Source organism: Bombus terrestris, chromosome 17, assembly GCF_910591885.1.
Source record: "Bombus terrestris chromosome 17, iyBomTerr1.2, whole genome shotgun sequence".
Classification (NCBI taxonomy): Eukaryota; Metazoa; Arthropoda; class Insecta; order Hymenoptera; family Apidae; genus Bombus; species Bombus terrestris.
In genome coordinates, this window is record NC_063285.1 from 1,378,027 (window position 1) to 1,405,887 (window position 27,861).

General features: G+C 44.9%; 2 protein-coding genes across 2 annotated transcripts; both read left to right on the top strand.

Annotated features, from left to right (window-relative positions):
- Nucleotides 1-2,677: 2,677 nt before the first annotated feature.
- LOC105667042 lies at nucleotides 2,678-8,203 on the top strand. Its single transcript, XM_048413611.1, has 2 exons — nucleotides 2,678-2,915; nucleotides 4,541-8,203. The coding sequence occupies exon 2, from the start codon at nucleotides 6,284-6,286 to the stop codon at nucleotides 6,893-6,895; it is 612 nt and encodes a 203-aa protein (XP_048269568.1). The 5' UTR covers nucleotides 2,678-2,915; nucleotides 4,541-6,283; the 3' UTR covers nucleotides 6,896-8,203.
- On the top strand, nucleotides 6,901-27,861 carry LOC125386759. The gene is made up of 3 exons (XM_048413889.1): nucleotides 6,901-7,111; nucleotides 25,440-27,735; nucleotides 27,846-27,861. The coding sequence occupies exons 1-3, from the start codon at nucleotides 6,901-6,903 to the stop codon at nucleotides 27,859-27,861; spliced, it is 2,523 nt and encodes an 840-aa protein (XP_048269846.1).

A 27,861-nucleotide genomic window follows, 5' to 3' on the forward strand; every position in this document is an offset into this window, starting at 1 on the left:
GCGTGCAAGACAACGAAAAGCCTGGCCAGGAGCCAGCCGATGGCAACGAGGGACAAAGCAGCCAGCACCTCGGAGCTAGACACACCGGCGAAAATGTCGGACAGCGGCAGCGAAGCTGCGGCACCAAGGGAATCTCTCAGGAGGAAAGCCATGGCGAACAGAGCGACGGCCGAGACCAAATGCAATGACGAGGACAGTATCGTCATCAAAATGAGCGAATGGAAGGCGATGACGGAAATCATCACAGAAGTCTTCCGCGAAATCCAATGCATAGGTAGCAGACTCTACCTCATGAGCAAAAAGGACACCGACATCAAGAAAAGGAGGGACGCTATCAGTAAAAAAGCGATCAAGCTCCACTCGACGTTGGACGAGATGAGGCTCAAGAGGAACGCTAGGATAGTCACGGCCACCAGGATGACCACCCCTCCGGGGAGGAGTGAGGAGAAGGAAGGAAAAAGGAAGGAGATATCGCCCGTCGAGGGGAAAGGCTACACCAAGAGAAAGAGACCAACGACCGTGGAGGCCTCCTACGCAGGAGCCTGTGCCGGCAACAGCTCGGCAAAAGCGACTACGGACTGCACGGACAGCGATTGAAAGGAAGACTGGATCTGTCCGCGGAAGAAGAGGAACAAGAAAGGACATCCCGACGATGGACAGGAAGGCGAACGCAGAAAGGGTAGCAGTGGACAAGCCAAAGAGGCCGGAGAGACCGAAGAGGCTACGTAACAGGCCCGAAGCCATCCTTGTCAAAGTAGGACAAGACAAGGAGTGGACAGCTATAACAGCTGCATGGTATGATGATCGATGTTCATCTTCTTTTTGGTAAATAGCAGCGCATTCGGTATTAATTTCCTTGTGACATTCTCCTTTTTGTAGTTGTTCCACTCCTGCCACTCCTCTTGGGCTTTCTTGTGAATCGCCTCCAGTTCCTCCTTCAGCTCGCTGCCGTCATCCGCGCCGATCCTGGTCTTATGGATCTTGTTCCTCTCGTAAGTCTCTCCGAGCATCTTCATCTTTATGTAGATCCTTTCCCTTCGATGGGCGATATCTCCTTCCTTTTCCCTTTCTTCTTATCGCTCCTCCCCGGAGAGAAGGTCAGCCTGGTGGCTCTGACCATCCTAGCATTCTTCTTGAGCCTTATCTCGTCCAGCATCGAGTGGAGCTTGTTCGCTTTGTTACTAATAGCGTCCCTCCTTTTCTTGATGTCGGCATCTTTTTTGCTCGTGAGGTATAGTCTGTTACCTATTCCTTGAATTTCGCGGAAGACTTCTCTGATGATTTCCGTCATCGCCTTCCATTCGCTCACTTTAATGACGATACTGTCTTCGTCGTTGCTTTTGTTCTCGGCCGTTGCTCTGTTCATCATGGCCTTCCTCCTGAGACATTCTCTTGTTACTGCCGCTTCGCCGCCGCTGTCAGACATATCTGCCGATGTGTCTAGCTCCGAAGTGCTGGCTGCCTCGTCCCTCGTTGCCTTCGACTGGCTCCTGGCCAGGCTTCTCGTTGGCCTGCACGCTCTTTCCTCCTCTGATGACTTTCTCATATATCTAATGATCTTGTCGCATTTCAAGAATTCTTCCTTGACGATTTGGGTCGCCTTTTCGCTGGGTGGTGTTTTTTCTTTGCTTGCCTGCATCGGCATCTCGACTTCTTCGTTGATCTCCGCGATATCTTCGTCAAATTCCAGGTATCTCCTTGTGATTTTCTTGCACCTATTCTCCTCCTTGACAACTGTGGATGTTTCTTGGTCCCCGGTCGTATTTATCGAACGAGGGGAGGCCTTGGGATCGACCTTCCCCTCGCCGTTCGTCCAGTCGCTAGGTGACCATCGGGTCGAGCCTGGGACGCTACTCGAATCACCGACGGAGCCTGGAGACTCCGAAACCCCCTGAGCCGTAAGTAAGTTTATTTACCTTATTTAACTTATCCATATTGTTTGTTATATAAAAGGGAAATGTCCGTTGACGTAGCCGGTCGTCGTATAATCACACTATATCCTTCCGAATGTATACAATTCGTATCCAAATAAACTTGCCAGTGTCGTCGTAAAATCGCCAATCGAATACTTATAGTTAATTTTAATTCTAGTTGGTCTCAATAATTAGGTACTAACTATAATACTAGCAATTCGTAATTTATTTTAACGAATCTAACTTTATAACCTTAATTTTATTTTTATCATTCTCACTTTCAGTTTTACTAATTAGATGGTTATTATCAGTTCTAACTTTACTCGTAGTACTACTAACAATTACTTATTGGTTTAAATCTAACTTTGGTCTTAGTAATTGTATAGTTATAATTATTCTAACTTTAACTCGTAATTATTACCTTACGATCAATCTTACTAATTGTTATTAACAATTTGTTGGTATAATTAAATCTAACTTTTATTCGTAATTATCCTTTTACGAATCAAGTCCTAACTTTATAACCTTAATTTATTTTTTTTTAATCCGTGCGCGTATCAATTATGTGTGTGCAGATCTATTTTCTTTCATCTACGTTCGATATTAGCTACAGAATTTACATTTAAATTAAGCGTTTATATTCTCCGTTATTGAATCGGTTTTGCCATCGAGTTCGACTCTATGCATCGTGCACTCCGTGACTCATTGATATCCGCATCGATACGAGTCGTCGATCTTGAGACCGTGTGCTCTATGCTTCGGTCGGCCCGCCACGTGCCACCAGTGTAATGGCGGCGCGTCACTAGCGTAATGGCGGCGCCCGGTGATCACCGCACGTTTCACATCGCAGTTACGGTTTACGAGTTTTTTAAAAAATAATAAAATATTCACAGTAATATCCGAATATTTGTAAAAATTCACCGTGACCTGTGCTCTCCTTCTTCTCCTCGGTTAGAAAAACCCACCGATTCATGCCCGCTGACGATGCGCTGTCCGCGAAGGGTAAATATTTACCTCGCAAAGTCACTTTCACTATTCGTCGAGGAGAGTCTTAACTTGCACTACAGCTAGTTGATAAGTTTGTTCATCGGCCTTTATTGATTTGAAAAAATGAGCACGATGCCCCTGGTTACTGCATAACCTCAACCGTGTGACAGCTTGCCTTATAGGCACAAAACCTTAGTAAGTAATATTTGCTTATTATGGACTATTGCCTTCTCATCATAAGAACAATTATGTCCAAAAGTGGCATCGAATTCAGATGTTAGATATCCAGATTGTCATATATCAATTATGAACTTTTCCTCGTTTTAGGTTTGCGACAAGCAATTTTTATAAGCTATCCTGCTACGACACAATCAAGAGCGCTTGTGCCAGGAGAAAGGCACTAGAATTTAGTTTATTGACTATAATTATAGTGCTATAATTAATCTGGCGTTCTATCCAAGATCAGTTCAAGATCAGATGTTTCCTCCCCTTGAGTTGCGTCATATGACCACACGCTTCTATGTATCCCAGACTTTTCCCTTTCCCATGGAGAGTCTCCTCATTTGATTGTATTACACCCAAAGGGCTCGTGAACACATTCAGACACTAGTTGCTTTTACTTATAATGAAGAGCACGTATCTTGCTCCGACAGCTAGTATACAAGATAAGTATTACACTAATAACTTGTTGCTTCGGGCTTATCACATACACGAATCACATACATACAACTATCACTAATACTTTTTCTTCCAGGTGGAGGATTTAACACAACAATCAACCACTCTGCTCTCACACATAATATTTACCTAACTTAATTTAACTTAATACCACTCTACCTTCTGTGACGGTAATGGCCATACCCTGCGTCTACCCTGCTTTTCGCATAATCACTTTCTTAAATGCGACACAAGTTAAACTCATTGCATGGATTACCATCTCATATTTAATAAAGAATCTATAACATCCACCTTTGATTTATAATTTTGTTTTAAACCTATTTGTCCCTATAGAGAGTTATGAACACCGGACATAGCAAAGTATGCTATCACAATATCTTTCTACGTTGGTATTAACCCTTTCCCACTCCTTCTTAGCTCTGAAGGACCGTCGCCACTATTGCTGGTCAAAATTATAACCACATTGTATCAAGAACTCTATAGACTTTTTCAGAAACCTAACCTCGACTTTTCACAGCTCGCCTAGCCTTTGTTTTGACTGAATATATGCCAAAGCTAATGTTAGCATAATCGTTACACCTTGCACTTTTGATTGCACACATCGTAGTTGAGAAATTTATTAATTCGTAAGTTTTCAAGCATATTCTACGAAGTCGATATAACATCGGCATGGCCGGGCCACGTGGCCCGGCATACGATCCCCTATTGATAAGGCATATCTAGATAGCCTAACACGCCAGTATCCAGGACCTAAACAAAAATTTTCTATGGGACGAGACAAATACGAAACGAACGAATACGTAACGAAACGAATTTTTGGACAGGATCACATCTTTCACATAGTATCGGACAACTTCCCTATTATCGAAGACGGAATCATTGGGCTACCATGTTTAGGGAAGTATAACTATTCAATATCCAATGACAAAATCCGACTAAACGACAAAACCATTTTGTTTCAGAAACCAATACACTTAACTCCTGGTGTACTGTTGACCCGAGGAGATCGCTCGTCTCCGCGAGGCGTGAATCCGCGCTCGGCGCCGGTTCACCAGATCCCGCCGTAAACGGCGGCTGGACGAAGCCACGGTGGCTCGTGTGTACGAGGTGAAGAGACGGGCTTGGGACGAGCTTCTGACCAGCCTCGACTCCGATTCCCTGGGGGCACCCTTACAAGATGGTATTGAACAAATTCCGTCCATGGGCGCCTTCCGCAACGGAGAGCATGGACCTTCGGTTCATGGAGGAGGTTGTCGGCACTCTGTTCCCGGGAGCGGCGAACGAGGAAGAGGGCAGGTTCACCGATGAGGAAGAGCAGGAGCGTCAACCGCCGGAAGTTGGAGCCCGGAATCGAGGGTCACCGAGGAAGAATTGACCTAGGCTGTAGGGAGGCTCGGAGCGCGGAAAGCTCCGGGTCCCGACGGAGTCCCAGCCCGCCTGTGGAAGGACGTCGCCGGGGTCTTGCCCTGAGATTAATACGTCTGTTCGACAGATGCCTGTCTCGGGGCGAATTCCCCGTCTTGTGGAAGGAGGGACGGATGGTCCTGCTGCCGAAGCCGGGATGGTCTTCGTACTCGCCTTCCGTCTTTCGGCCGGTATGCCTTTTGGACGAGGCTGGCAAGCTACTGGAGAGAGTGGTAGCTGCCCGCCTCGAGTCGCATTTGTCTGGAAGTGTTCTCGGACTGCACGACAGCTAGTTTGGCTTTCGGAGGGGGCGGTCTACGGCCGACGCTGTCGCCCGTGTCCGTTCCTTGGCCAAGGGGGTCGAGCAGCGTGGTTGCGTGGCATTGGCCGTGTCGCTGAACGTGGTCAACGCTTTCAACAGTATCCCCTGGAACAAGATATGCCGGGCCCTCGAGTTTCATTGGGTACCCGCGTACCTGCGGCGTGTGGTCCGGGCGTTCCACCGGGACCGGAGTATCGTCTACACCGTTCGCGGCGGGGGGATGGCAGATAGGGCGGTGTACTGCGCGGGGTCCTGCAGGATTCTGTGTTGGGTCCGTTGCTGTGGAACATCGCGTACGACGCGGTGCTTCCCCCGGACTCGGCATTGGCGTGCTACGCCGACGACACCGTCAATTCACATCAATTCACATCAGAGACCAGGCCACACACCGCGGGCAGGATGGCACCCAGATGTCTGCACATCCTTGACGCGTACCCTCAATAGTCTTAAGTACTCACCAGGGGTCTTGCAATTTTCATAGTTAAGGTCCCTCAGACCAAGCGAGTATCTCTTGTCTTACATTTCCTTTTACGTTTATTGTTTACTACGGAAAGTCGGTTTTCCTCACTTCTGGTATATTCCGTTGGCAACTTTCTCACGAGGGCGGTTGAAACCCTTCCTGGTCCACCAACCGTCTTATTATCCAATCGGAGACGGTGTCTACTGCCCTCACTTCCTTAACCAAAATTAACATCAACAAATCCGATAGATCCGTGTCCTCAGACACGCCCACACCTACTTTCCTCGGATACAGTATCGTCAGTACGTCTTATACGTACTGATTGCTCCATGCATTAACCTCGAGTACAACTTAGACGCTAACGAAGAGTAAAGTTCGTCATCCCGTTGACCGCGGATTCGTTATCGAACCTGAGGCCATTGTCATTAGTGTCGCGAGTACCTAGACGTTGTGGTTAACTACCAACGCTGTAATATCTCTACTTGTGTTAATAAATTGTACCTTTGTTCTAACGCATCGATGGCTAATTCCAGTGAAGGTTCATTGAACACCCCTAACCCTAATCCTAACTGCAACCCGACATCAGAAGTGGGATCAGGGCAGTTAACTATGCAACAGCATATAGCCATCTTGCGTGAGTTAGTTCAGACGCTAGTGCAAAAATCGAGTGAGGAAACTAAAAATTTATCGCTTCCGCGCTTTAATCCTGGTATCGCGGGTTCCGACCCAGCTGCATGTTGCGCGGTTGTTAATCTGATCTTGGAAGAAAATCCTTTACGGGGCAGTGCGTTATTTTTTGCTCTAGAAGGTTCTGCAACACAATGGCTTTCGCAAGTACCTGTTGCTCAAGATGTTACCTGGTCAAAGTTTAAGGTCATTTTTATTGCACGTTTTGGTGGCAAAGAAACAGCTACCTCAGTACTAATGAAGATGTCCAATGAAAAACCACTGAAGGACGAAACCACGGGAGCTTTCGGCATTCGTATCCGTTCCTTCCTGAAGGCGAAGTGGGAAAATTTAACTTTGGTTGAGGTAATCAACGCCTCCGTCGTTTTTCAATTGGCTTCACTAGACCAGCGTATTGAACGGATAGCACTTCAAGCGATATCAAGACTGAAGATCAATTCCTGAATGAAATGGGAGCTTTCTACTACGCGAAGAAGAGGCCGGCGTCTTCGTCAGACAACTCCTCAGCGGGTCCTGAAGCTAAACGACATAAGCCTTTTGAGTCCCGGAATAGGTGCTACCACTGTCGTAACTATGGACATAAAGCACCCGAGTGCCGAAAGAGGATAAAATCGGAGACGGAGAAGTACAGAGAAAAACCGATCGGCCACATCGTCGAAGGTGTCCTGCTACAAGTGTAACGAGGAGGAGCATATCACGCCTAATTGCCCAGTGTTGCGGAAAGGAAACCGTACTTCCAAGGATGAGCGCCGGGTTGACTCCTGTGTGGTGGAGGCCCCAACTGATAGATTAAGTCATCTGGGTGAGTCGTTCCCATTTTGCTTCGATTCTGGAGCCGAATGTTCATTGATTAAGGAATCCGCAGCCTCGAAATTTTCCGGCAAAAGAACGACCGATATAATAGTAATGCGAAGAATAGGGAATACATGTGTTAAGAGTACATCTCAGATTTTGTCCACTATATGTATTAACGGTTTTGCATTGGAGATAACTTTTCACGTCCTGACCGATAAGCTATTTAAAACATGATATCATGATTGGTCGCGAGATTTTAAGCCAAGGTTTTGACGTACATATTACGCAAAATAGCCTCGTTATCAGTAAACCAAAGATAATTAATGCCTGTAGTAAAACTACGGAAGATGAGATCGATATTAACATGATCGACACTGATGTAATTAGTAACGATAAAAGTCGATTAATATCCGTTTTCGAAAAATTCAAAGATTCTTTCATTACGGGTTTTCCACGCACTCGCGTAAGTACGGGCAAGTTGGAAATACGGTTAATTGATCCTAACGTCACCGTACAGAGAAGCCCTTACAGACTTAGTGAAGAAGAGTGAAGAATAGTACGTGAGATTATAGGCGAACTAATTAAAGCCAACATTGTAAGGCCTAGCAATTCATCGTACGCGAGCCCTATGTTACTCGTGAAGAAGAAGGACGGCTCAGATAGATTGTGTGTAGACTTTCGAGAGTTAAATAAAAATACGGTCGCGGATCGGTATCCCCTGCCTCTTACTCCGGATCAAATCGCAAGACTGCAACAGGCGAGATACCTTATTAGCCTAGACATGACCACCGGGTTTCACCAAATCCCCATTCATCCTAATTCGACGGAGTACACAGCGTTCGTTACCCCCGACGGACAATATGGATACATAACGATGCCGTTTGGACTGAAAAAAATGCATCGTCCGTTTTTCAGAGGGCCATTCTCAATGCCTTAGGCGACATCGCTTATTCATATGTTGTTGTTTATATGGATGACGACCTAACTATTGCCGGCTCGATAGATCAAGTTTTAGAAAGATTGGACATCGTATTAAATGCCCTCGTAAACGCCGGATTTTCTTTTTGTTGAAGTGGTCACCACTTCTAGGAAAACTCCACATCTGGTCTTTTTAGCTTTCTCAAGCGCTGAAGCCATCGACAGCACATAGACAAAAGAATAGCAGGGAGGCAGACCATAAACAGTAGACAGGCGACGTTGGCTTCGGGGTTTTCAGTCATAAAGTAACACTGCTAGCATGCGGATCTGGACCAGCTCAAATTGTATTCCTGTATTTCATTATTAAGTCAAATATATACTTTGTATCTTACACTTTATCCACGCGTTTTTCTCTCTTTATATACCGAATAACCTCAACACTTTTAACTTCGCTAAATGCTCTTTTTTAAAGACGTCGATACTCTATTTGGGATATGTATGTAGTATCGTGGAGAAAAAGGCCTAAGATATCGGTCGAAACATAAACAATGTCGCGAGAGCCGAGGCGTCGTCGGGTCCATCAATGTGTCGTAGGTCCTTTCAAGTGAATAGTTTCGTAGAAAAGGCTCACGTGATCCTGGCCACGGGTGTCTGCGGAACACGGAACGTTCTACCGACGTTTCATACCGGAGGCCACAAAAACACTTAAACCGCTCAATGATCTGTTAACTGCAAACCTGTAAATTGCATCCGCTAAGGTTCGCAACGATATTTTTGACCCCCGCTCGGCAAAAATATAGCGCGTACGATCGCGAACTACTCGCAATATACAGCGCAATCAAACACTTTCGACACACTTTAGAGGGCAGAAACTTCGTAGTATATACCGACCACAAACCTCTTACCTACGCGTTCAGACAAAAACTAGAAAAATGTTCGCCCCGACAATTTCGATATCTAGACTACATCGGTCAATTCACCACCGACATACGTTACATAAAGGGTCTAGATAACAACGTAGCCGACGCTCTGTTCCGCATCGAAGCGATAGGAAAGTCAGTGAATCATTAAACTCTCGCCGCCGCGTAAGAAAACGACAACGAACTAAGCGACATCGTCAACTCCGGTACAACCGCGTTACGGTTAATGAAGATACGCTTTCCTGATCACGACGCAGAAATATCCTGCCACATATCAAACGACATTGTAAGACCGTACGTACCGAAATCCTTGAAGCGCGACGCATTTAATTCGCTCCACGGACTTTCCCATCCAGGGATACGTGCCACGCAAAAATTGGTGACGTCACGTTTCATTTGGCCGTCCGTAAATAAAGATTACCGGACTTGGGCACGACAATGTATCCCGTGTCAACGATGCAATGTCACCAGGCACTTATTCTCACCTGTCAGAACGTTCGAAACTTCAGCAGGCCGGTTCGAGCACATACACACATACATTATCGCGATGCAATATTCACAAGGATACCGATATTGTCTAACGTGTATCGACCGTTTTTCGCGTTGGCCCGAAGCCATTCCCATCGTTGATATGGAAGCGACAACCGTTGCCTCGGTTCTCCTCTCTACACGAATAGCTCGTTTCGGCGTACCTTCGAAAATAACTATCGATCAAGGACGCCGGTTCAAACTGGTAAACTGCAACCGGTAAAAACTGTAATTCCGACACAAAACATTGTATGGCTATGTCGTATCGTCACGTATCGGTACTTTTGCCTAAGCCAGCCCGCACTCGAAGTCCATTGTTTATTGTGAACAACATACAAATGTAATACGCATCTACTGGTCAATAAATGTTATATAGAAAAAAAGCACTCGTTCTCATCCGATCACGAAAGTTAAGCAGCGCCAGGCACGGATAGTACTTAAATAGGTGACCGCTTGGTAACTCCGCGTGGTGAAAAACAAAACACCTTTTTGTTTTTCCAATCCTTTTTACTTCCCTTAATAATCTATTTTCAATAATCTATAATCTAAACATGAGGAAATAGAAATGCTTTAGTTTTACATGACTAATACCATATATAACACTCATTCTTGCATAAATTTTTTCAAATATTCTTTTTTTGTACATTAAAAGCAAATAAATCACTTATTACAGCTACCGTTCATACCGCTCATAATGGAATCATTTTCGTCTGAAGGCAATTTGAGAGATGTGGTAGAGTTTGATTCTTTTGATGTAAAAATTTGATTCCTATGTGGGGCATGCTAGCAGAGTCCCTTTTAGAGATATTTTTTATTTTGTTTGCCCACTGTCGATTTATAAAGTATGTGAATTCTTGTTTTGACTCAAATTTATTTTGTGCCAAAGGTACTTTAATTATTCTAAATCTTCTTTTTGATCGTAGGAATAGTTTTATTTTAGATTGTTAATATTGGATGGTATCAAGCTTTTGTCTCGTAATTTTTTTTTTTTTTTTTATTATAGGTATAGGGCTCGAAAGCCGACTTTCTTACTTTATTTTTAGTACGGATTCTTGAAGAGCGGTTTGTATAAGTTTTCCTATTTTGTCTATAAATGAGACGATTTGCCTCTTGGTTACACACAGAAACACTCTGTGTTTCTAGGGTTAGGAAGTCAGATGTATTTTTATTTATCTGTAATACGGGAGCGTTATGGTCGCATTCGTAGTCTATAGTTATGAGCCTGTTATTTGCCCGTAAATTAGGGAATTGTAATTGTGTGTCTCCAAGGCATATGTTTAGGTATGAGCCTTCTTTTGGGCAAGAGTCAATCCATTCTTCGTGCGTTTTTAATGATTGTTTTAGTTCAATTGTGTTTGTTGTTCATTTAGGGCTTTGAATATGCTTTTTTTGAAGTCTTCGATAAGTTTATTACGGTATGGTTTGTTACGGATATGGTTTTAATTGGATTTGGATTTTGCATTACGCGTGGTAATAAATTTGTTCGATGTGATTGGTTTTTCAGAGACTTGGTTTCGGCTTATTCCTTGTCTTAGGATGGCTGAGAACTTTGGCTACGGGATGAATTTGCGGCTTATTTGAACAACGCGTTTGTTTTTGATTCTTTGCATTTGATGATATTTTCGCAAAGTTTTTTGAAAGGTTTGCAAAGAATTTTGGGCATCCTTCATACAAAGGATGTATCCGCAGTTTTTATGGTTCACGCAGTACACTTTGCCTTTGTTTACCGTGTCTTCCTTTCTGATTCTGCACTCGCTTGGACCGTGCGGCTCCGTGCAGTTTGCATTGGTGACATTGCGTTATGTCATTTTTTCTGACTTTATCCAATTTACCCTAAAGTAAATTAGACGGTTCAATTTTAGTAAGTAACTAATATTGCTTTGTGGGCATACTTGGATTTTGTAAATTGGAAGCAATTCATTGTTTTCTATTGATCTTTTTATTGAGAAGTACCAATATTTTGTCAATTGTACGTCGGACATCCGTAGTGCTTGTAACTCTGCGAGTATCTTTGTCTCGAAGAAACTATTGTTTAGACCCTTTAGTAAGACCGTGTGGTACTTCTTTGATTTGGATGTATATGCGTAAACCCTGTCTTAGTTGCAATTACGATTTCTTTCGCTTTGTTAAAGACTGGTATACTTCGTAGGAATAGCACATGTTTATCTGCGTGTATTCGTTTAATATGGAATGAATTTATGTTTAGAGTCTCTTCAAAGAGTTTTACTGTCTCCTTCTGGTCTTGGTTGATAATGTATATTGGAGGCGATTTGTCTCTATTTGTGGGGGGCTGTGGTGTCAGCGTTCTTTGTTCATCAGCGTTCTCTGGCTTCTCGGTAGCGTTGCCGCTGGAAATGCATTGTCCATTTCGCTGGGCTACGCCTGGGACGTTGAGGTTTTCGTTGATGATAGTATATCTCTCTCTCGATCCATCCTTTATTCTCTTTCGCACATGTGATTTCCCTGTGATTTCCTGAGAGGCCGTATGACTACTTGCTTTCTTCCGTAGGTTTTCGTTCTTTTTCCTTATTATGATGGTTTCTTTTATTGTTCCTATTTGAGGGTGTTGCTGTATCCGAGATAGGCAGGACTCTTGCGAATGCAATACGCTGAACCTATTTTTCGTTCGTATTGCCGATAATGGGGAGCTATCTGCTGAATTTATGGTTTCGTTTCCTTCGCGGTCCGCGTCTCCTGTTGCGCTTTCCTTTTTGTTTACACTTTCCTGGCTACTTTGTGCCCTGTTATTCCTGTTCACCAGGTTTGGCGGACGGTTGAGTTTCCGCGTCCTTTGGGTGCCAAAGCTTGTATTGCCAAGAAAGTTCTTGATTCACTTTTGCTATATTTTTCTTTTGGTTGTTTCTTTCATTCTCTCTACCTTCTTTCCTTCTCTTATTTTCTTGATTGTTTTTATAGTGAGCATTATTTATCACTTTTCGTTATTGAGTTTTACTGTATAAATTGGCAAACTCACTAACAGGCCTTACGCCTGGTATTTTTTGCCAGGGAGGACCGACCTGCTTGGGGGGTTCCCAGCACTCCGACGAGAAAGAATGCATTCAGCTCGGTATGAGCGTTAGTTGAAGTAATCAATTTCGGTATTTAATATTATTGAATAAAAAGCTTTTACGACGTACAATTATGTAAGAGGATAAAAGAGATATGTAAAATCTTGCCCGGCTTCGTTTTCAAGAAAATGGACTGTGAAGTTAAGTAGGGGCAACTTCATAATTGATTTTCGCGAAAACAAAGCGAAAAATGTCATTTTACATTTTCGACTTCATTTTCGCCACGCGCAGGGAATCATTGCCCTTCGGTTTGTGTCACAATTTTTGGCACATGTATTTTTGCATTCTCTCAAACGACGTACGTATGTATAATACTTGCACATTCTCCAATTCCCAATATTGAATACATATAACATTATCGGAAAGTATAAACAAAGTAATATATAAGTAAGCGTGTATGCGAGAATGATACAACATATGGTGATAATCGTTTAATGCTAAAAAGATATTTTCTTCGTGTATACGACCATAGCTTATTAACACTTAGCCAACCGCGCCAGCACAGGCCAACCTATAAACTGCCCATCGTGCATATTTCTAAGTAAGGAGGAGAACATCTAAATAAACTCGCAAAGGAAATAAAAAGTAAAATAAAAGATCATAATAATAACAAATTCTCAAAATTCATAGAGACACTCTCTGCGCACGTGCATTTTTCTAAGTAAGCAGGACTGATATTAACTAATATTTGAAAAACAAAGAAGTCTAAAAATTATTTAAGTGGTCAATTATATTCTGCGGTAATGATTTTGTTGAATGATTTCACATATTGTGTATACAAAACGTCAAATTAAAACTATAAACAGATATAGGTAAAATTAAAAACATTAAAGATGACTAATGATAAATGACACGACTTGAACGCGAAGTTAAAAATTCATAATACATTTTAATATTTTTTTACAGTGTGGTATCGTTCGACTTCAACTTTATTTAGTCATAACTGATAGTGTAACTTTTTAATTAATTTTAAGACCACTAAATTGGTGTATTTTACTACATATTGCACTTTATAAAAGCAGAAAGAATCGCAATTAATTGGGAACAATTCCAAGTAGACAATAACTGATAATAACAGCAACATCAAAAAAGAAAATGCGTTGCTAAAGTCAAAAAGGGAGACCTCCCCCTGTTCGGTCACTCAGCGATGTTCTTCACAGGGGGGGGGGGGAGAGATCTGATGGTTCGGTTGGCCAAGTGTTAACAAAAGTAAAAAGAGCCAACACCACACGGAGTTCCCAACCGGTCGCCCATCTAAGTACTAACCGTGCCCAGCGATCGGACGAGAACGACTACTTTTTTTCTTTTATAACGTTTATTGACCAGTAGGTAGTATTACATGTGTATGTTTCTCATAATAAACAATGAATTTCGGTTGTGGGGTGGATCAGGCAAAAGTACCGATACGTGACGGTACGACATAGCCATGCTATATTTTGTGTGTCGGGTTTACGTTTTTTTAAGTTTACAATTTGTAACTGAAATTTAGGTTGACGTTGTTGTAGACCTTTAGGTCGCAATTCTGTTCGAGTAGGTTTTGGAACTTTTTTCAGTCTGTCTTTTTGTAATTGAACCTGGGTGTTTCGGTCTGTGTTTCGAGTGTTAGGAAGTCAGACGTGTTCTTGTTTATCTGAAATGCTATGCCGTTATGGCCGCAGTCGTAGTCTAGGGTTCTGAGAGTGCTATTTGGTCATACATTTTAGAATTTTAGTCGCCTGTCTGCTAGGCATATGTCCAGGCATGAGCGTCCTTTTAGATAAGAGGATAGCTCGGAGCTGTAATGATTTGTTTTGTAATGTATGCTTTTATTGTCTAGCCAGGTTCTGACGGAGTTTCCTCTCGTGTTGTTTATTTCGTTTTTTCAGCTGGTATGTTTGGCGTTAAGGTCACCGGCTATTATGTAGTAGTTTTCCTGCTTGTCGAGCTGTAAAAGTTGGAAGAGATTGTCGAATTCGTCGTTAAATTGTTTCTGGTTTCCGTAGGCTGCGTAGGCCGCAGTGATAAATAAATTTTCCATACTGCTTATTTTCATTTTTATGATCGTTGTTTCTAGGATTTTGAAACTTGTTATTTTGTCGTTTTGGATTGTTTTGAAATTCAGTGGTCGTTACGGTTTGCCAATTCTCTCTCTAATCAAGTGTTCAAGGAAACTTTAATTTGTGGCGGCATCGACCACGAAACTTTCCAACGGCTTCGCGGTACAAAGAGCTATGCCGTCGAAGCGCAATACCGACATGACCAATGTATCATCGATATCTCTACGTTTCTTTCGCCGAATTCTCGGAAGAACGCACATGCGGCGACCGTCGCGGTACATGTAATAAACGTATGTGTAGTAGGAATATCGAAGAGTAACAAAGGAAAGAATCCGTGGTTTCCAACAAAAGAATCAGTCAGTCTATCTCAAACTGCGAAGTACGAAAAGTCCCGGTATAAACAAACCACTAACAAAACATGAATTGTTATATTTTCGTCTTAATTGTTAATCGAAGATACATTTTTGTTGGGAATATGATACATTTACACTGTACATGTGAATGTGTGTGTAAGCGTCAGAGGACGTCCGGGTCTTGGTTGAGACAAAAGACAAGAGCAGTCGTTAGAAGTATCTGGAAGAGTCGGTTGACAACAAGCGTGCGTGCGAGTAGGATTTTGAGGTCTTAAGAGTATAAGATATATGTATAACAGTTGTGTGCTAAATAAAGGGAATTATTTGTATTTCCGAATCCATTCTATATCTTTTCAATTTCGAACTGAAATTGTTGCTTCTTTATTTATTATTAAACTTTATTAACAAATCAAGTGTAGTTTTCCGTATGCACTCATTCCAATCACTTCTATTCTCGTAATAGAAATAGGGGATCAATCAGTTCGTGGCGTCAATTGTTTAATCGTAACGACAATTTACAACTCTCGTTGACGCGTCATCTCGCGATCGCGTCTCTCCACGAACGGTTGAAACAGTGGATTTTTTTATGAGGATTGCCATTCCTCCTCCTTGGCTAGCGTTCGGCCTGTCGCGTCTTAACATAGAATAGTTTTTGATGTGTACTTTGTGTCTTCTGTTCAATGTTGCTTCTGAGATAAGTACGATGTCGGGGGTTTCTTTATTTATTAGGGTTAGCATACTGTATCTTTTTTGGTTTTGGTTTGAAATTAGAGAGTTGGCATTTATTGCAATTATTTTCAGATGTTTTAAGTTAAACCGATGTTTTTTGCTGTAATTGTTGGTTTAATGGATTTTGGTTATTCGTCATCTATACTATGGATAGTGTTAAAGATGGCGTCGATTCGTTCTTCGTGCGTTGATAACGATCTTTTCATTTCATTTAATTGTATTTGTTGTTCGTTTAATGTTTTGAGTATACTTTTTTTAAAGTCTTCGATGACGTTTATGATGTTTAGTTGAGTGGTGTTATCGGTTGAGGTTAAGTTTTGGTTTGAGCGCGGAGCTGAGTTTGTTGTTTGTGGTGGATTTTCGATCGCCTGATGTAGGTTATTTTTTTTATTTATTTCTTTATATTCACAATTTGTCTAACCTGGAAATTTGGTAGAATTTTTTAATAGTTATATTAACATGTTGGTGGCTACCCCCAGCGGGGTACTATCCTCGCGTTTGCTAGGTTATATCCTTCGCGAGATCTGTTGGGAGGTTCGTTTTTAGCCTTCTTTCCATATTTAAAGTGCTGATCGTTTCCGCAGTTAGTCAGTTTGGCGAGATATATCTAGGCGAGATATTTTTTGTTATGAAGAAGTCAAGTAAATCAGGAATTTTGTTAGTGTCAGTGGGCCAGTATGTGGATTCATATGTGGTGAGGTAGTTGAGATTGTTGGTGGTTATGCTATGCAGGAGGTTTTTGCCTCTTGCTGTGACAAGTCTGCTGCCCCATTGGGTATGTTTGGCGTTATAGTCTCCTCCACCTAAGAATCTATTGCCTAGGGCATCAAAGAGGCTGTCGAAGTTCTCTTTAGCAATCGAGTGTCTGGGAGGGCAGTATACTGCTGAGGTGGTGATTGTACCATGGCGGTCTTCTATTGCTACGCTTGTGGCTTAAAGGTAGTCTTTCTGGAGTGATGGAAGATCGTAGTGCTTAATGCTGGATTTGATGATGATTCCGGTACCGCCGTGTGCCTTTCCACTGGGGTGTTGGGTGTGGTAGAAGTTGTAGCCGTGTATTTTGAGGTAGTTTTTGTCGGTGAAGTGGGTTTCGGATATGAATATCACATCGATTTGCTGTTGTTTTAAGAATAGTTCTAGCTCAGATTTGTGCTGAGCTAGACCGTTGGCGTTCCACAGAGCTATTCGCATTGGTTTTATTTTGCTTCTGTGTTTATGAATTTGTCCATGAAGTGTGTGAGTAGTGACAGCAAGTTGTTAATTTGCTCAGTTTGCTTCTCGATAAGTTTTTCGAGTCTGGTAAAGTTGTCTGTGTTTTGTGAGATGGGAACACTATTTTCTGAGTGTTCACTGTGTGTTTTCGAGTTGTATACGTTTCCTTGCGTTGCCTGCGCATAGGATACTGTTGGTGAGGTGAGTTTTTGGGGTTTAGGTTCTTGTATGTTTATGTCCTTGGGTCTCAGTTTTGGATACTTTATATTATGTAGCGATTTGTAGGCTGAGCATCCTTTGTAGTTCGAGTTCAAATGATGGCGGCAAGCAGAACGGACACGTGCACGTCGCTCCGTAGGCATAACCGAAATATCTGGGTATATTAAAGAATTCGGGCGGAAAGTGCACGAAAGTGAAGTTTCTAGTGCTCCGGAATGAGTGGGAACACAAGAGATAGGTGAGCTCGCTGGTATAAAAGCGAGAGAAACGATTGAAAGTGCTGTGTGTGAAAGGTGAGGTTAGGGGCAGAGCGGGGGCCATCTTGGGTCGCGCAACCGAAGCGCCACCGTGCGGGCTACCTGGGTAACCAAGGAGTGGTGGAGAGCGCCCCCGTGGAGGGCCAGTCAAAACTCCCCGCGTCGAACAGACACGAATCGCATACACGCGGAAGGATACAGTGGGATTATACGACGACCGGCTACGTCGAAGGACATCCACCTCAAACATACATATATATATATATATATATATATATATATGTATATTAAGACACAAACACAATATGGACAAGTACTGTAAGTCAAGTAAACTTACGGCTCAGGGGGTTTCGGAGCTTCCAGGCCCCGTCGGGGATTCGAGTAGCGTCCCAGGCTCGACCCGACGGTCACCCAACGACTGGACGAACGGCGAGGGGAAGGTCGATCCCAGGGCCTCCCCTCGTTCGGTAAACACGACCGGGGACCAAGAAACACCCGCAGTTGTCACAGAGGAAAAGACGTGCAAGAAAAGCACTAGAAGATACCTCGAATTTGATGAAGACATCGCGGGAATCATCGAGGATGTCGAGATGCCAATGCAGGCACTCAAGGATAAGACACCACCCACCGAAAAGGCGACCCGAATCGCCAAGGAAAAAATCTTCAAAGGTGACAAGATCACCAGATATATGAGAAAGTCCCCAGTGGAGGGGACCGCGTGCAAGACAACGAGAAGCCTGGCCAGGAGCCAGCCGAGGGCAACGAGCGACGAAGCGGCCAGCACTTCGGAGCTAGACACACCGGCGGAAATGTCGGTAGGGCGGCATTGGACAAGCCAAAGAGGCCGGAGGGACCGAAGAGGATACGTAACAGACCCGAAGCCATCCTCGTCAAAGTAGGGCAGGACAAGGAGTGGATCCAGGTCTACAAAGACCTGATGGGGGCAAGGAAGAGGTGACATACTGATCGAGCTGAAAGCAGGTAGCAACGCCAAAAAGACCGCGGCAGATATGAACACGGCGCTAAGAGGCAAGGTGAGAGCGCTACCAATGCGCGACAAGACCTCCGTAGAGATCAGGGATATAGACCCGCTCGTAGGCAAGGAAGAACTAGCCAGGGAGATAGTAGTGCAACTGGGCGTATGCGACATCACTGAGGTCGAAGTAAAGACCCTAAAAATGGCGCCGTGGGGCATCCAATCGGCAATAGTGACGATGCCGAAAGCCTATCTGGCCAAAGAGGGGGCGAGCCGGAAGATCAGAACCGGCTTGACGATAGCCTCGATAAAGGCACTACCCAATGTGGTAAAGTGCTTCAGATGTCACATGTTCGGGCATATCGCGAAAAAGTGCACGGCGATAAGCCCTGGAAAGGAGATTTGCGGGAAGTGCGGAGCCAAAGACCACACGATAGCTGCCTGCGTCAACGCACCCTGCTGCTCCATCTGCAGCAAGGAGAAAGGAGTGAAATTTGACCACGTAACCGGATCCCTGGCTTGTCCAGAATATAGAAGGCGGTTGAAAGCGAGTGAATGAGGATACTGCAGATAAACCTCAACAGATGCAAGCTGGCGCAGGACATGATGCACCAATGCGCGATCGAACTTAGGCCGGATATAATAATAATTTCCGAGCCGAAGAGGCAGCTACCGCACTGGTTTAATGACACCAAAGGAGACGCCTCGATATGGGTCACACTCCTCAATGGCAAGCTGCCTGATGAAACAACAGAGGTCAAGAGCGACGGGATAGTGGGCGTCCGCGTCGGCGACGTCTTCTGCTTCAGCGGATACTGTTCGCCCAACATAAATAAGCCATCATACTGCAAATACATAGACACGCTGTCTACTATGACGAAGAGCGTTGCTAGAAGACACGACAAGGTCGTCGTGGCCGGAGACTTCAACGCAAAATCAACCTGTTGGGGAGGATCGACCACAGACAAGAGAGGGAGAGTCTTAATGGAGGCACTAAGCGGCCACCGGGTGTTTCCATTGAGGCTCAAGGAAAAGTACACCTTCTTCATGAACGGGAAGACGAGCTTCCCCGACATAATAAGCGTATCCAACAAGGTCAGCGAGATACACGCCGGAAGCGCGGTCTTGGACAAATACTCGGCCTCGGACCATCTGTACGTGCTCCACAGGTTTAAGACGAGGAAGACCCGAACCGTATCGAAGTTCTACAGGTACGTGACCAAGGACATGTCGCCGGAGGAGTTCCTGAGCAGATTCGACGACACACTGAAGAAGGAGGACCTCAACGCGGCTATCGGAGAGGATGGGGCCGAGCCCTTGCAAAAGAGCATCGAAGGTACGTGCGAAGGGATGCTAAGGAAGTCGAACGGTGCGGTGAGCCGCAAGTACGCGAACTACTGGTGGAACCCGATGATCGCGGAACTGAGAGCGCAGGCGCAAAAAGCGCTCAGGAAGGTGACGAGAGAAAGAAAGAAGAATGCCGGCAACACCGAGCCCCTCGTCAACGCCTACAAGGAGATCCGTAGGCAGTTAAAAAAGGAGATCGCCTGTAGCAAAAAAACAGCTTGGGCAGAATACTGCAAGATACTGGAGAGCGACCCTTGGGGCAAACCCTATCGCACGGTCATGAAGAAATGTAAAAGCAAGGGACCAACAAACGACATGCCGATCGACATGGTGAAGGCAGTCCTACAGAGGCTATTCACCTTGGGACACGGACCCCCCCCCCCCCCCATTATGAGAGCCGCGAAGAGGCAGAGACCGAAGAAGAAGGAGATATTAGCCTCAGCGTCGCCATCGGCGAAGGCGATGTCGTCGATGCCGCCGGAAGAATGAACTCCGAGAAGGCTGCAGGAGTCGATGGCGTGCCGGGCGAGATCGCAAAGCTGGTAGCGAGTCGCACGAGCGAGCTCGTGACAAGGGCGTTCAACGGCATCACCGAATCAGGAAGGATCCCAGACTGCTGGAAGACGGCCAGAGTAATACTGCTAAGGAAACCGGGAAAGGATCCCAGTCTCCCCAACGCGTACCGGCCGATAAGCATACTCCCAACCATGAGCAAGATCTGGGAAAAATGCTTTAAGAGGATCATCGAGAGATGCATCGGGACGGACCCGTTCCATCGGAGGCAATATGGCTTCAGAAGGAAGAGGAGCACGGTATATGCCATCACGCAGGTGATGAAGTTTGCCAACATCTGCAAACAGAAGAAGGTAATATGCGTGATGATCACCCTGGATATTAGCAATGCCTTCAATTCGCTCAGCTGGAAGAGCATATACGAGGAATTTGACAAGAGGAAGCTGCCATGGAAGGTCAAAAAGCTAATCGGCAGTTACCTATCCGGAAGGAGGATCATAGTGAGCAACCAGCACGGCAGGGTGGAGCACGAGGTGGCGGCGGGAGTTCCGCAGGGATCTATCCTCGGACCATTCCTGTGGAACTTGGTATACGACCGGTTGCTCGAGAGGCTCGACAACATGCCAATGGTCAGAGCAACCGCCTTCGCGGATAATCTGACCATCACATGTTACGTCGGGAGGAGCGAAGATGCCTCCGTCAAGGTCAACACGATGCTAAGGATCGCCAACGATTGGCGCACGAGTGTCGGGCTCACCCTGGCGAGGGAAAAGACGGAGGTCATGCTCATCACAAGCTTGCGAGTGCCGAGAGTGGTGAAACTCAGGTTGGGCTCCTCGGACATCGAAACGGTCGATCGCATCAGGTATCTCGGAGTCGTCATCGACTCCAGTCGGAGGTTCGGTGCGCATATCGAGATGGTGTGTAACAGAGCCGACAAGTTAATAGGAGCCCTTAGGGGAATTCTACCCAACATCAACGGGCCGCCCAGCCTGGCTCGTAGGCTCTACTACAATGTGTGGGAGTCCATCGTAACTTACGGAGCACCGGTGTGGGTTAGAGCAGCGAATACCGATAAGAACAGGAAAAAGCTGAAACGAGCACAACGAACGGCCCTGTGCATAACAACGACGGCATACCGTACCGTCTCCCACGCGGCACTTTGCGTGTTGACCGGGAATCTCCCGATTTACATAAAGATAAAGATGCTCGGAGAGACCTACGAGAGGAACAAGATCCATGGGTCCAGGATTGGCACGGATGACGGCTCCAAGCTGAAGGAGGAACTGGAGGCGATTCGCAAGAAGGCCCAAGAGGACTGGCAGAAGGAGTGGAACAACTACAAAAAAGAAAATATCACAAAGAAGCTAATACCGAGTGCGCTGCTTTTTACCAAAAAGAAGATGGACATCGATCACCACACCATGCAGCTGCTAACCGGGCATGGGAGCTTCGGTGTCTATAGGAAAAGGATCGGCAGGGACAGCGACAGCAACTGTCTCGACTGTGGAGACCCGAACGACGATGCAGAGCACGCCCTCTTCGCGTGCCCGAAGTGGACGGACAGAAGGATCGAGCTGGAGAACGCTCTGGGCGGGAAGATAGACGTGGGCAATCTGATCGCCACGGTGACCGCCAAGGACGAGAGCTGGAATAAATTCAGGCAATTCTGCAAGACCGTCATGTGTCACAGGAGGGTGACAGCGAGGGCCTGGGAAGAGGCAAGGAGGAGAACGAGCGAAACAACAACTACGCGGAGCAATGAGGGCAAGAACATGAAACAACGAAAAACCGCAGAAGGAGACCAGCCCAGTATTCTGAACTGGCTGAGAGGACGACATGAGCAGTAACTGCCCGAAGAAGTAGATACAACGGGGCACGAAAGGACAACCCTGATGACTGCCGACAGGTTTTACCGGGGTTGTCTGCCCTCTAAGCGGAGGAAGAAGGAGGAGGGGTTTTTAGTGGGTATGGCAACGACATCCGACCGACTCCCACATAACCCAGTGATGCGGGTCACTTGGCATGCGTAATAGCATTTTCCCCTCCCCACGCAAAAAAAAAAAATGTTACAATTATACGTATTGAAATTTTAAATGGAATAATTAATCGATTATCAGTTTCTCAAAGTCGAAATTGATTTATTGATTCACAATTTAATATATATAAATCAAATTCATAGTTATTAAATTCTGGATATTCATAAGATCAATATCATTGATGACAAATAGATTTAATAGAAAAATAAGGATTTATGATTTCATCAATATATAATAAAATTTTTAGTGATGGAAAACGAATAATTATTAAAATAATTATAGGAGTTAAAGTTCAAATAATTTTAATAGTATGATTTTTTAATAAATTTAAGTTTAAGAAATTATTTAATGTAAAATCTATAAGGAAAAATGTAGTTAAAGTAATAATAATAATTATTATTATTATAGTTAAATTATGAAATGAAATAAGATTATCTGAATAAACAGAATTTGAGTCTTGAAATATAAATATATTTCATGTAGAAATTTTTAATAAGTAAGTTTATTTGAATTTTAAGTTCAATTCAAAATTAATGTTTTATTAAAATATATATATGTCGGAGATGAAAGAACACCGGAACCTTCCCTTTGGAACTTAACACACGTATTGGAAGACCCCTAGTATTGTAATTTAGATTTCACCATAGCCGTATTGAGAAACTGTTGTCATTCGATCCGACTGTACTTATTTGAGATTTATGATAGTGAGCTCGGGCTCGAGGCGACAATCAGTCGCCGAACGTAGCCGCGGTCCAAGGAATGAACGATTTATCTAACAAAGGCACAGAGTAACTCTATACCTCTCCTTAAAAGAAATAGTCGTAGCGACAAGCGGCAGTAAATATTTCAATGGTTTCTGTCCCGTGGCTCGCCACAAGCAGATTCTATACTCCGGGTAAGATGATCTCCAGATGTCAACATACCTCCGCAGTATATGTTTAGCTAACGTGAGGACCCGCAATAAATCTTAAGATTTAGTCAAGCAAAGTCCTTCATATAGACAAGCAGGCTTTGTTGCAACTACGGGAAGATAAGAGCAATCTATCCTTCCACGAACGCTTCCCACTGGCAGCTTTTCCCAAGGACAGCTAACGTCCTTCTCTAACCACCAACATGGAAATTGACCAATTAACAGTAACGTCAATTTCCCTCACCCTTCGAACGAAGACTTTCCTCTGCGAATCCGATGATCTCGTCTCTCCATCTCCGATATATATATATATGTCGGGTTATCGATAGGATTGGGGGTGGAGGTGTTCGATGAATCTTCGTTGATATTGGCCATCGATGCGGAGTAACAATGGTAGAGTTTATTGGCACAAGAGACTGGTATTACAGCGTTGGTAATTAATCACAATGTTAGATGCTCGCGGCGCTATGACAATGGCCTCGGGTCCGGTAACGAATCCGCGGTCAACGGGATGTCGAACGTGTATACTTCGTGGAAGTCTAAGTTATATTCCGATCGCCACAGAACGAGCACTCCGTACCGGAGAATTACTTGTATCGCCGTTAAGATCGCACGAAAGAGTGTCTCTCCATCACGGTGACGCTGTCGAGGAGAACTATGATGGGTGTGTCTAAGGGCACGAGATCATCGGATTCGTGGAGGAAAGTCTTCATTCGGAAAGTGAGGGAAATTGGAGTTACTGTTAATTGGTCAATTTCCATGTTGGTGGTTGGGGAAGGGTGCTAGCCGCCCTTAAGAGAAAGTCGCCATCGGGTCGCGTCGTTCGTGAGAAGAATATACTTCTCCAATTTTCCCGTAGTTGGAACAAAGACTGCTTGTCGGTTTGAAGGACTTTCGTTAAATAGATCTTAAGATTTATAGCGGGTCCTCGGGCTAGCCGAACATGTACCGTGGAGACGCATCAACATCTGGCAATCGTCTTACTCGAAACATAGTCTGCGTGTGGCGAGCCACGGGACAGAAACCATTGAGACATTTACCATCGCACCCTGTCCCAAGCATTTCTTTTAAGGAGAGTTATAGAGTTACTTCCTGCCTTGGTTAAACAAAACGTTCATCCCCTTGACCGCGACTGCGTTTGGCGACTGGTTGTCGCCTCGAGCCCGAGCTCACTATCATAAATCTCGAATAAGTACAGTCGGATCGAATGACAACGGTTTTCTTAATACAGCTATGGTGAAATCTAAATTACAGTACTAGGTGTCTTCCCAAAGTTCCGAGGAGAAGGCTCCGGTGCTCTTTCATCTCCGACATATATATATGTCGGAGATGGAGAGACACCGGAGCCTTCCGTCGAAACCGGGGAAAAACCCCTAATATTGTAGTTTGGATTCCACCATAGCCGTAGTTAAACAATCACCGTCCTTCAGCCTGATTGTAATTGCCTGCAATCTATGAGAATGAGTTTGGGTTCGAGATGACAACCAGTCACCGAACGTAGCCGCGGTCAAGGGACGAACATTTTTCTAACAAAGTGATGAAAAAGTCTATAGCCCTCCATAAAAAGAAGTAGTTATAACGGCACTCGACAGTAAGCATACTAACGGTTTCTGTTTCATGGCTCGTCATAAGCAGACCCTATTCTATGGGTAGGTTGATTGCCGGTTGTCGAGACATATTCGCAAAACATCGGCAGCCAGCCTAATGACCCGTCATAAACCTTAAACCTTAATTAACGAAAATAGGCAAACAGTCTTTTCCGTGAAGGACACTTCCAAAGACTGACCAATTAACAACAACGGCAATTTCCCTCACTCTCCGAACGAAGACTTGTCTCCACGAATATAAAAGACCTAGTGCCGCTAGAGAGTGGAGCAGTTTTTCCTAAACAGCGTCACCGTGAGAGTTTCCAGTACGATTTCATCGACTAAGGTATCATTTCGATAGAGTGCTTACTTCGCGTGCTAACTGAGAGTACCACCTAGGCGTTGCCGACGAGTAAAGAGTAAAAGAGTCCCGTTGACCGCGGATTCGTTATCGGACCTAAGACTATTGTCATTCGCATCGCGAGTACCTAACCGCCGCAGTTTATTTGTCAAACCTCACATCTCCATACTTGTGTCAATAAACTCTGGATCATACCTTGACAATGGCTACTACTGGTGAAGATTCGTTACCTGCCCACACCTCAAATCCTAGTGCCTCCCCGACATCAGAAGTGGGATCCAAGGACTTGTTAAGAGCGATGAAACGGCAAATGGATTTCATGCGTGACGTATTTCATACGCTAACAAAGAAAGATGGAGTGGAACTCGAAAAATTTTCGCTACCGTTCTTTAACCCTGAACTGGCGGGCGCCGACCCAATGGGGTGGTGCGAGACAGTCAGTAAGCTTATGGGCAACGAGCCCCTACAAGACCGCGAGTTATTTTTCGTCCTAAATCGTGCGATGGGGGGTTTTGCATCGCAGTGGCTTACGCAAGTTCCGGTCTGCGGCCTTACTTGGGAACGATTCAAGGAATATTTCCTTTCGCACTACGACGGCAAGGAGACGGCAACCTCAACGCTGATAAAGGTGTTCGAGGAACCACCAGAGGAGGACGAACCCACGGTAAATTTCGGCATTCGATTTCGCTCCCTCCTGGCTGCGAGATGGAGTGGTATATCCAACGCCGAATTAATTAACGCTGTCATCCTCCTCCGACTGACGTCATATGATCAGCGTGTCGAACGGATAGCACTCACGCAAGACGTCCGGACACAGGACCAATTTCTTCGGGAACTGAGAGCTCTCCCTCGTTCGAGGAAGAGGCCGTTACCCTTGGCAGATGATCCGCCGACAGAACCTGAAACTAAACGGAGCAGGCCATCCAACTCCCAGACTAGGTGTTATCACTGTGGAACCCCCGGGCATAAGGCGATGGAGTACCGCAAGAAGATGCGGACCGAAAAGCAGAAGGAGACAAGGCGCCGGGAATGGAGCCGACCAGCCACATCATCCAAGGTGTTTTGCTTAAGGTGCCGTGCGGACGGCCATATCGCACCCAATTGTCTGTTACGGGAGGATAAGAAAAGCGGTCACAACAAGGAACGGCGAGTCGACTCCTGCGTGGTGGAGGCTCCAACCGGTAAATTAAGTCACCAGGGTGAGTCGTTCCCATTTTGCTTCGATTCTGGAGCCGAGTGCTCATTAATTATGGAATCCGCTGCCTCGAAATTTTCTGGCAAAAGAACCACCGATGTAGTAGTAATGCGAGGGATAGGAAATACGTGTGTTAAGAGTACGTCTCAGATTTTATCCACTGTGTGTATCAACGGTTTTACGTTGGAGATAACTTTTCACGTTCTCCCTGATAAATACTTGAAATACGATATCAAGATCGGTCGCGAGATTTTAAGTCGGGGCTTCGACGTGCATATCACGCGCACTAGTCTCGATATTTGCAAAACGAAGGTAGTCAATGTCTGTGACAGGACCGTCGAAAAAGAGATCGATCTTAATGAAGTAGACACTGAGGTAATTGGTAGTGATAAAGGTCGATTGATTTCTATTCTAGAAAAGTTTAAAAACTCATTCATCACGGGTTTTCCGCGTACACGCGTAAACACAGGCCAGCTAGAAATAAGGCTAATCGACCTCAACGTCACTGTCCAAAGAAGCCCTTACAGACTTAGCGAGGAAGAGCGTAGGACGGGACGAGAAAGAATCGGTGAACTGATTAAAGCTAACATCATAAGACCCAGTAATTCGCCATTTGCGAGCCCGATGATGCTCGTGAAGAAAAAAAACGGCTCAAATAGACTGTCCGTGGACTTCCGAGCGCTAAATAAGAATACGGTCGCAGATCGGTATCCTCTACCCCTTATCGCAGATCAAATCGCGAGATTGCAGAACGCGAAATACTTCATTAGCCTGGATATGGCCAGCGGGTTTCATCAGATTCCCATACATCCCAATTCAACGGTGTATACCGCGTTCGTTACACCCGACCGACAATATGAGTATGTAACGATGCCGTTTGGATTGAAAAATGCGCCGTCCGTTTTTCAGAGGGCCATTCTCAATGCCTTAGGCGACCTCGCTCATTCATACGTCGTTGTTTATCTAGACGACGTCCTAATTATTGCCGACTCTGTAGACCAAGCTTTAGAAAGACTGAACAATGTATTGGATACCCTTGTGAAAGCCGGATTTTCGTTCAATTTCGCGAAGTGTTCCTTCTTGAGGACGTCGGTACTTTATTTGGGGTACATGATTCATAACGGGGAAGTTCGCCCCAACCCGGGTAAAATACACGCCTTGAGTTCCTTACCTGCGCCAACGATGGTCACTCAGTTCAGACAATTTATTGGGTTAGCTTCCTACTTCCGTAAGTTCGTCCCCAAGTTCTCACAGACGATGAAACCCCTGTATGCGCTCACCTCAGGTAGCAAAAACATAACATGGTCAGATAGGCACGAGAAAATCAGGCAACAGATAGTTTCCGTCCTGACAGACGCGCCGGTACTGATGATATTCGCCCCTAATTACCCCATTGAGCTACATACTGACGCTAGTTCGGAGGGTTATGCAGCGATCTTGATGCATAA